This window comes from Mus caroli, chromosome 9 (assembly GCF_900094665.2).
Source record: "Mus caroli chromosome 9, CAROLI_EIJ_v1.1, whole genome shotgun sequence".
Classification (NCBI taxonomy): Eukaryota; Metazoa; Chordata; class Mammalia; order Rodentia; family Muridae; genus Mus; species Mus caroli.
The window spans coordinates 17,237,766-17,248,095 of record NC_034578.1 but is presented as its reverse complement, the minus strand read 5'-3'; the positions used below and the strand labels follow the sequence as shown (position 1 = coordinate 17,248,095).

General features: G+C 50.6%; 1 protein-coding gene and 1 long non-coding RNA gene across 4 annotated transcripts in view; one reads left to right on the top strand and one right to left on the bottom strand.

The window, feature by feature from the left end:
* Window positions 1-6,754, top strand: part of Keap1 (kelch like ECH associated protein 1) — a 9,660-nt gene extending 2,906 nt beyond the window's left edge. For all 3 annotated transcript variants that reach the window (XM_021171877.1, XM_029481764.1, XM_021171876.1), the window contains exons 3-6: window positions 2,458-3,143; window positions 4,588-4,793; window positions 5,051-5,227; window positions 5,610-6,754. In XM_021171877.1, the coding sequence (XP_021027536.1) occupies window positions 2,458-3,143; window positions 4,588-4,793; window positions 5,051-5,227; window positions 5,610-5,776 (1,236 nt within the window). In that variant the 3' untranslated portion in view covers window positions 5,777-6,754. The remainder of the gene's footprint in view (window positions 1-2,457; window positions 3,144-4,587; window positions 4,794-5,050; window positions 5,228-5,609) is intronic.
* The window catches only part of LOC110301407, a 7,585-nt gene continuing 1,150 nt past the window's right edge, over window positions 3,896-10,330 (bottom strand). The window contains exon 3 of the long non-coding RNA XR_002378710.1: window positions 3,896-5,736. This is a non-coding gene — a long non-coding RNA (uncharacterized LOC110301407). The remainder of the gene's footprint in view (window positions 5,737-10,330) is intronic.

Genomic DNA, 10,330 nt, shown 5'->3' with positions numbered 1-10,330 from the left:
TTTTTCAAGACAGGGTAACAGTCCTGTCTGTCCTGGACCTTAATTTGTAGACTAGCCTGGCCTTGAACTAACAGAGATCTTCCTGCCTCTGGGATTAAAGGCAGCATGTGCCACCACACCTGGCTATTGAAGTTGCTTTTTGTTTTGTTTTAAGTCCTGTCTTTGCTGTCACTTTCTTTCTTTTATTTATTTATTTATTTATTTATTTATTTATTTATTTATTTATTATATGTAAATACACTGTATAGACACTCCAGAAGAGGACTCCCTAGTCAGATCTCATTACAGATGGTTGTGAGCCACCATGTGGTTGCTGGGATTTGAACTCTGAACCTTCAGAAGAGAAGTCGGGTGCTCTTACCCACTGAGCTATCTCACCAGCCCTTGCTGTCACGTTCTAAGTGCTGAGTAACACCAAACTCTGAAGAAGTTAAAAAAAAAAGATTATATTTATTTGTGTGTGTATACATGTACTGATCTTGTGTGCAAGTCGGAGGACAAATTGCAGGAGCTGGCTCTTGCTAACTTATATACGTTTCTAGGTTAAACTCAGGTAGGCCTGGCAGAAAAGTGCCTTACCCACAAAGCCACATTGCTCACAAAACTCAGATTCTGAGCCCCTAATCCAAATACAGAGAGGCTTTAGGAATAGGTAAAGATGTGCCTTCCCAGTGCCTCAGCAGCCTGTGATGGCCAGCCTGAGCTACACAGTGAGACTCTGTCTAAAATAAGTGGGGTGTGTATGTGTGTGTGTGTGTTGGTGGTGGTGGCGGCACTCAAGAGGCAGAGGCAGGCAGATCTCTTGAGTTCAAGGCTAGCCTGATCTACCAAGGGAATTCCAAGATAGCCAGGGCTACAGAGAGAAACCCTGTCTTGATCTTCCCCAGAGCAGGGCAAAGTGTGATGAGCAGGCAGGCACCAGCACCCTCCAGCCTCACCCATGCAGGCTCCAGCTTTGCTTGGCTTTCCCTGGGTTCACTTGGTATTGCTTTCATTTTCATTTCTCAGTGCAGGAAGTCCTCAAGGGAAAGTAATAGGACAGTGCTGGGGAAAGCCTTGCTCTTGGGTGGCAGTGACTAGAAAAGTCCCCTGGACAGGACTGCATTCTGAATGTCACCAACCCAAACACGGAGTCTGAAGTGCTCCCAAGGCTTTTGAACACCATGTGTCGTACACACCTGACCTCACTAGATGGGTGGCAGTGACCGCACAGGCACACTGTGCATAGGGCATGCCATCTTCAGGGGGCCATGTGCTGCTGGATTGCTAGGACACTTTCCCAGCATGCGTGAAGTCCTGGGTTCCATACCCACCTCACATAAACCAAGTGTGCCTGTGTACACCTTTAATCCCAGCACTGGGTAGGCAAAGGCAGGCAGATCTGTGAGGCCAGCCTGCTCTACATAAAGTTCCAGGCCAGTTATCACAGACACACAGACACACACAGACACACACACACACACACACACAGAGCCTTGAAGCTGTGTAAGGTCAATATGGACCAGCATAAAAGTAGTTTGTTTATTTATTTAGATTTTTGAGATAGCAGGTTGTCATGGCCCAGGCTTTTGTCTGAAACTCAAGACTCTCACATGTCAGGTTCCCAAGTGCTGAGACTTGACATGGGCCTTGATGGCTGGAGTGAAGTTGTTTATACCATACTCTTATTCCTTCGGTTTCTCATCATTTGTGAAAAATATTCCTACACCTGAAAAAAACAAGTGCCAAGCTGTAAACTGCCTGTCGTTTTATCTCTTATTTTTATTACTCTAAAAATTGTATTTATTGTATTTATTTAGGGGTCAATGTGTGTGCCACAGTTCATGTGGAGGTCAGAAGACAACTTGCAGGAGTTGATTCTTCCCTTCCAGCGTGCGAGTCCTGGGGGTTAAATAAACAAATGAACAACCCAGTGCCTTTCTGAGCTAGTAACGGCACTCACTGCCAAGCCAGGAGACCAATCCCAGGAAGGCGAGTCCCCACCATCAGACATAAGGAAGGGGAGACCCCACCATCAGACATAAGGACACTCACACACACACAATAAGCCAATAAGTAAATGTAATTAAAAACTATGTACAACAGGTGGCCTAGAATTCACAGACATCTTCCTCTCCCTTCCAAGTGACTATTAATCCAATGCTGGGATTAAAGGCCAGACTAGGTTCAATTGTTTATTTTGATATAAGATCTTACTATGTTGTCCTAGCTGGTCTGGAACTGGCTTATGGGGACCAATCTGGCCTTGAATTCAGACATCCTCTTGCCTCTGCCTCCCGTGATATGGGGGATTATAGGAGTGTGCCACTACACCTAGCTATATATATATATTTAAAAATTAAAACTAAAATCAATACAGGAGCCTAAAGAGTCCACAGTGTGTGGCCTATGTGACCCCCGGTGTATGGGTGCTCGGCCTGGATGGAGGGCTTCCCTTCTCACCTGAGCTCCCTGCAGGTGGCCAAGCAGGAGGAGTTCTTCAACCTGTCACACTGCCAGCTGGCCACGCTCATCAGCCGGGATGATCTGAACGTGCGCTGCGAGTCCGAGGTGTTCCACGCGTGCATCGACTGGGTCAAATACGACTGCCCGCAGCGGCGCTTCTACGTGCAGGCACTGCTGCGGGCTGTGCGCTGCCACGCGCTCACGCCGCGCTTCCTACAGACGCAGCTGCAGAAGTGTGAGATCCTGCAGGCGGACGCGCGCTGCAAGGACTACCTGGTGCAGATATTCCAGGAGCTCACGCTACACAAGCCCACGCAGGCAGTGCCCTGCCGCGCGCCCAAAGTGGGCCGCCTCATCTACACAGCGGGCGGTTACTTCCGACAGTCGCTCAGCTACCTGGAGGCCTACAACCCGAGCAATGGCTCCTGGCTGCGCCTGGCCGACCTACAGGTGCCGCGCAGTGGGCTGGCAGGCTGCGTGGTGGGTGGGCTGCTGTACGCTGTGGGCGGCCGCAACAACTCTCCGGACGGCAACACTGACTCCAGCGCCCTGGACTGCTACAACCCCATGACCAACCAGTGGTCGCCCTGTGCCTCTATGAGCGTGCCACGCAACCGCATCGGGGTGGGGGTCATAGATGGCCACATCTACGCAGTCGGGGGTTCCCATGGCTGCATCCACCACAGCAGCGTGGAGAGGTGAGCACCGGGGGCCCAAAGGGACGGTACCTGTTCTTGCCCCTGCCTTCGTATGAGGTTGAGCGGCTGGGATGTTCATCCTCAGTGTCCCGCGTTGGGAAGTACTGGAGGGGGCTGTCCCAAACCTACAGGAACCACCGCTGCACACTGGGGGCAGTAGGAATTACTCTAATATGTGAATTATGTTGTGCAATTTATAATTACTTTAAAATGTATCATCTGAACGGGGATGTAGCTCAGTGGTAGTGCTCTGGTATCTTTCTTTTTAAAAAGATTTTATTTATGTGTATAAGTACACTGTAGCTGTCCTCAGACATACCAGAAGAGGGTATCAGATCTCATTATGGATGGTTGTGAGCCACCATGTGGTTGCTGGGATTTGAACTCAGGACCTTCCGAAGCGGTACTCTTAACCACTAAGCCATCTCTCCAGTCCTCTGGTCTCTTTCTTGAATCCAGGGTTTAGGTCTCATCCCCAGCCCTGCCAAAAGAAAGGAGGGAAAAGAAGGAAAAGGGTTGGGGGTGTGACTCAGTTGGCAGAGTGTTTGCCCCGCGTTCAGGAAGCCCTCATAACCCAGCTGTCATCCCAGCACGCTGGAGGTAGAGGGAGGAGAATCAGGAATTCAGTATTTGGCTGTATGGCAAGTTCAAGGCCAGCCTGGGATATAAGAGACCCTGTCTCAAGACAGACAAACAATCCCCCCCACATCTCCCTCACACACACACACGAATTTAGGGCTTGGAGCAAGGGTAAGAAAATGAGAAAATTTAAAATTTTGTATTTGTAGTGCTGGGAGTAGAACCTAGAAATCTGTGCTTGCTAGGCCAGCTGTCTACCTGGAGCTAACCCCGCCCATAGCCTGAAAATGGAAATGTAAACAAATGCTCTAGGGACTCTAATGTGTGTGGTCTGTGAATGGGGTGGCCCTTTCAAGGACTGCAGGATGCAGGGATGGACTGGATACTGCTGGGCCAACGGGGCTTGTTCACCCATCTCTGATCATGTTGCTTGGAGGAGAACCACCTGGGAGACCCAGTTAGACATCTGGAGTTGAACACCTTCCCAGATGTTACTTAGTGACTCTGGATGTCCTACCCCACATGTCTGTAGCAAATCTTGTGGTGTGAGGCAATGAGTCCTGCTAGGGGTGAAGCGCACAGATAAAGCCACTTAGGCTAGAGGGAATTGCTGTTGCTATCATAATTGATGACAGTGAACCTCGATTCTGATGACCCCTCACTTCTGGAGCCAGGCCTGGTGCTGCACATCCTTCATCCCAGGACTGGGGAGACTAAAGCAGGAGATTGTGGCTTGAACTACATAGCAGGATTCCATCTCAAAAAAAACAAAAAACAAAAAACAAAAACCTAAAAATAAGTAGATGGTGGACCGTGGTGTAAGGGGTGACCACTGGGTGACCATGGGGTATTATGTCTTTTGCAGATATGAGCCAGAGCGGGACGAGTGGCATCTAGTCGCGCCAATGTTGACACGGAGGATTGGCGTGGGCGTGGCAGTGCTCAACCGCTTGCTGTATGCAGTGGGGGGCTTTGATGGGACTAACCGGCTTAACTCCGCAGAATGTTACTATCCAGAGAGGAATGAGTGGCGGATGATCACACCGATGAATACCATCCGGAGCGGGGCCGGTGAGTGGGGAGTGGAGTGAGGACACTCCAGCCCAGCGAGGAAGGGTTGGCTTTACCCTCCTCCCTTCTGTTACATGACTGAGGCTGCCCTCGAAGTCCTTATGTCGGTGAGGTTGACTTTGAACTCCTGATCCTCCTACTCCAGCTTCTCCAGTGGTAGAGGGAAGGGCAGTGGCTACTAAGGTCCCTTGTCCAGTGGCCCCACCCCCCGCCCCAGACCAGACTTAAGGTGACTCCCACTGTGCGCTTTCCTTTAGGGGTCTGCGTGCTGCACAACTGTATCTATGCAGCAGGGGGCTACGATGGGCAGGACCAGTTGAACAGCGTGGAGCGCTATGACGTGGAGACAGAGACCTGGACTTTCGTAGCCCCCATGAGGCATCACCGCAGTGCGCTGGGGATTACTGTGCACCAGGGCAGGATCTACGTCCTCGGTGAGGCCCTTGGAGGCTGGGGTCAGGGTGAAAACCACGCTTGAGTGTCCATATCTTTTCTTCTCCAAGTTTTGGTGCTGAGTATAAAAGCCAGAGATTCCCGAATGCTTGGCAAGTGTTCTTTAATTGTGCCCCGCCCCACTGGGGGATTCTGGGCCGAAGCTCTACTACTAAGCCGCTCCCCCACCCACTCTTACAACACTTCCCATCCTGTACCCCACCTTCACTGGGAAGTTTAGGCAGGAGCTCTAGACTGAGCCACATTCCACCTCCAGCCTATCCATCGCAAACAGGGGGCTTCTTTTCCCTTCTGTTCTCTGCCGCCTTGCGTGGGAGGCTGGGCACTGCGAGGGGGTGACCATTCTCCTCATTCTCCCTGCAGGAGGCTACGATGGCCACACTTTTCTGGACAGTGTGGAATGCTATGACCCAGACAGTGACACCTGGAGTGAGGTGACCCGCATGACATCTGGCCGCAGCGGGGTGGGTGTGGCCGTCACCATGGAACCCTGTCGGAAGCAAATTGATCAACAAAACTGTACCTGCTGAAGCACCTGCTGAATACCTGAGCACTGACAACGGGACAGAAAAACAGTCTGTGTATCGCTGCTTCTCTGTACTAAAGAAAAAAGAAGAAAACAAAGCATAAACAGAAAACAACGGGCCGAAGAGGCGGCGGCGGAAGTCATCCCTTCTTCCAGGAAGGGCGGCTGGGATGCCTTGTAAAGGACCTTGTGGAAGACCAGAACTCAAATCCATGGGCCCATCTGTCATAGCCCTGGAGTGTCCAAGTCTGGGATGGGGTATGGGCGGGGCACCCTCACAGGTGAGAAGCCCCGGAACTCCCACCACCAGAAGGGGGGGGGGGGACAGGCAAAGCAGGAGATCACATGTTTTTTTCTTTGGTTCCTGCAACTTGGTAATCAATTCCAATGGACAGGGGGAAGAAGGGACAGCTGAGGCCAAGGGGCTGAGGCTCCCTCTGGAGCTGGGGCCCAAGGGACAAGCCGGCACAGAGAAGCCTCTGGGCTCTGAGCCCTGAACAGTTATTTTGTTAAATAACCCTGTAAGTTTCCCATGGGAATAAAGAATGGAGTAGGCACACAGGTCCTCAGAGGGCAGTCGGAATCCCTCAGGGAGAGACAGCTCTTCTATTGAAATACATGCAGATCCTGATGGGGCTGGTGTCTGAAACCCGTCTATTTTCTCTGCTTGCCATTGTACATTCTGCTCAGACAGGGCATCTTGCTTCTTGTGGGACACACAGTTGTCTGTCAGTTTCAGGGCATTAGAAGCCAATGACCTAACTTCTGTGCCTCCTAACTTCTCCTGGGGCGTCCTGTGTTTAGCTTTATTTTGAGACAGGGACTCACGTAGTCCAGGATGGCCTTCAGTTCAGACCTTGAACTGACGCTGCCGCCTGTCCCAGCCTACCAAGTGCTGGGGTTACATATGTATAGCACAATGCCTGGTTCCTGCTGCTTATTTTTTTACCCAAACAGGAAAATAAAGGTTTCTGGGACATTGGGTGTGGCTCTGAATTAACCTGGCATGTATGAGCCCTGGGTTCCAACCCTAGCACCCGTAAAATAGGCATGGTGGATCACACCTGTAATCCTAGCAGCAGGGGCAGAACCGGGCATATAAACTCAAGAGTCATGCATATATAACCAATGCAAGGCCAGCCTGGCCGAGAGAGAGAGACCTTGTCTCATAGAGTAGTGGCCAGGCAGTGGTGGCACATGCCTTTAATCTCTGTCCTTTGGAGGCAGAGGCAGGAGGATTTCTGCCAAGTTTGAGGCCAGTTTGGTCTTCAGAGTAAAATTCAGGGTAGGCAGGGCTGTTGTTATACAGAGAAACTGTCTCAAAAAAAGCAAAACAAAACAACAACAAAAACCATGTGCAACCAAGGCTGGGCCCTTGGGACTATTTTGAAAAGCACCAGAAGAAAGACTCAGGGTCATCTTGGGCTCTCTGCGGAGCTGGAAGCTATCCTGAGCTACAGTAGACAAGGTCAACAAAGGTGCACACCTTTGATCCCAGGAGCCGGAGATGGCTCAGCAGTTAAGGGCACTCCTGCTTTCCAGAGGCTCAGCTTTTGTTCCCAGTACTTAGGTTTGGTGTTCCACTGACACCCTGTACCTCCATCCAGTGCCCCCCCTTCCCTAGTTTCCTTAGATGTTTTCATGTGTAAAGTGTAGCTTGGAATGGTAGCACAAACCTGCAACCCCAATGATGGGAAGCTGAGGCAGGAGGATTGTGACTTCAAGGCCAGCCTGGGCTACATCTATATGGAGCTAGTGTGATGGCACACACCTTGAATCCCAGTGCTGGGAAGGGGCAGGCAGATCTCTGAATTCCAGCCCAAGCTACATGCCACAGAACGATTCCATCCACACATTAGGCTAGAGAGGTGACCTCTTGGCTCTTCCCAAGGACCCGAGCCTGGCTCATAACCAGAGCTGTCTGTGAGGCACCTGTCCACAAATGTATGGACAAACACACAGCTATATATATCTAAAAAGTCTCTCAAAAAGCTAGAAATGAGGCCGGGTGTGGTGGCACACGCCTTTAATCCCAGCACTTGGGAGGCAGAGGCAGGTGGATTTCTGAGTTCAAGGCCAGCCTGGTCCACAGAGTGAGTTCCAGGACAGCCAGGGCTACACAGTGAAACCCTGTCTCGAAAACAAACAAACAAACAAAAACCAAAACCTAGAAATGAAGCTCAATAGAGCCTTTGCAGCTGGGTGCTGGGGGGCAGAAACACGGATCTCTGAATTGGGACCAGCCTGGTCTTCATAGACCTGGGGGGGGTGGGGGGAGAGAGAGAGAGAGAACCAATACTGAGCCCCTGACCTAGAGTCCTCCAGTGAGGAGCTGGGATAAGAACACTCGCTCACTCTGCAAGCAAAGGACATGAATCTGAACTCCCAGCTGCATGCCGATGATCACAGCATGCCAGCCAGCCTGGCTGAAATGGTAAAGTTCACGTTCAGTAAAATACCATGGGGGGTGGGGGGAGAAAACACCAGCATTCCTCTGTCCTCCACCTCTGTACAAAATGTGGGAATACAACACAGGGAGAGAGGAGAAGGGAGAAAGAGAGAACTGCTGAGGGCTGAGGAGATGGCTCAGTGGTTAAGAGCGCCGACTGCTCTTCCGAAGGTCCCGAGTTCAAATCCCAGCAACCACATGGTGGCTCACAACCATCCGCAACGAGATCTGATGCCCTCTTCTGGAGTATCTGAGGACAGCTACAGTGTACTTACATATAATAAATAAATAAATCTTTAAAAAAAAAAAAAAAGAGAGAGAGAGAACTGCTGAGCTGTTCAGAGCACCGACTGCTCCGGCAGAGGACGAGGTTCAGTCCCTAGCACGATCATCACAACTACCCGTGACCCTTCAGTCCTGTGGGCTCTGATGCCTTCCGGACTGGATAGGCTCCTGTACACTGCGTGTGAACTCGCAAAAGCACACATACATTTAAAAACATAATTTTTTTTGAAAGAGCGAAGGAAGCAAAGAGGATTTCTATGTCTGTAGTACAATTGGTTTGCAGGGTCTGGAAGGAAGGAAAGAGAAGGAAATAGGAGGGAACCTTCGACGTGGGCAGCCTTGAGGAACTTCATAGATGTCACCCGGGTAGTTTTTTCAGCGTTTCTTCCTATTTTAATTACACTTGTTCGTGTTTGGGGATAGGCAGGGGTGCAGACACACTGATGGTTGTGTGGGTGTCAGAGAACTTTCAGGAGTGGGTTCTTCTGCCACATGGATTCTGGGTCTCAAACACAGGGCTAAGACTGGCGGCAAGCCCCTCTACCCACTGAGCCCTCTCATCAGCTCCTTTCCAGGTGGCTCCTCAGCGTGTGGATAAAGGAAACTAAAGAAAGTCCTGTGCATAGCCGGGAGGGGCATGCGCAGCTGAGATCAGCCTCCCAGGGCGGCGACTCTCACCACAGTGGGGTGAGCTCTGCCGCAGAGCGCCCTCACTCAGGCCAAGGTCTCTGAGTCCGAGGCTGCTGCGTCTCAGGATCAGGTGCGTTTGCTGGTTGTTATCTGTGAGGACGGGACTTTGGACATCTATTGGGCAGCAGGTCCTGCAGCAGCTGATGGACTAGGGGCCAAGCTTGCTGACTTGTTTGGTTTTCTTTTCGGTGTTGGGGCTTGAACCCAGGGTCTGTTGTACACTAAATATGCATTCTACCAATGAGCTACACCCTCATGCCCCAAAATGAGCATTTCCTTCCTCCCCTTTTTAAAAATTTGTTTTAATGTTTTTCCTTTTCTTTTTCTTTTGGTTTTTCGATACAGGGTTTCTGTGTAGCCCTGGCTGTCCTGGAACTCACTCTGTAGACCAGGCTGGCCTCGAACTCATCAGAGATCTGCCTGGCTCTGTGTCCAGAGGCATGTGCCACCCCTGCCTGTCTCCCAGTGTGTTTTTCCATTTCTTTATTGCGTGTATGTGTTGTGTGTTGGGGTCAGTGTCATGGCCTATGTGTGGGACATATCAGGGGACAATTTGTAGGAGTTTGCTTACTTTTCTACGAAATGGGGTCCCAGAGGTAAAACTCACACCCACAGAGCCAGCTCACCCACCCTTCCCGTTCATGTGTGTCTGCAGACACATGTATGTGAATGTCAGAGCTCGGGCTCAGATGCAATTTCTCCCTGGGAACTGTCTACCGTGCTTTCTGAGATATGATCTCCTAGGGCCTGGAGCTGACTGATCAGGCTGGAGTGTCTGGCCAGGGCCTCAGGGCCTCCTGCCTATTTCCCTCAACTAGGATTATGACTGTGCAGCCGTTTTTTCTTTTTCAAGACAGGGTTTCTCTGTGTAGTCCAGGCTGTCCTGGAACTCATTCTGTAGACTGGCCTTGAACTCACAGAGATCCACCTGCCTCTGCCTCCCAAGTGCTGGGGTTTAAGGATATAAAGGATATGTCACCACCACTGCCACCACCCAGCGGAAAGCATATTTCTCATTTAATTTGACTTTAATTTTTTTAAGATTTATTTATTTATTATATGTAAGTACACTGTAGCTGTCTTCAGACACACCAGAAGAGGGCGTCAGATCTCATTACAGATGGTTGTGAGCCA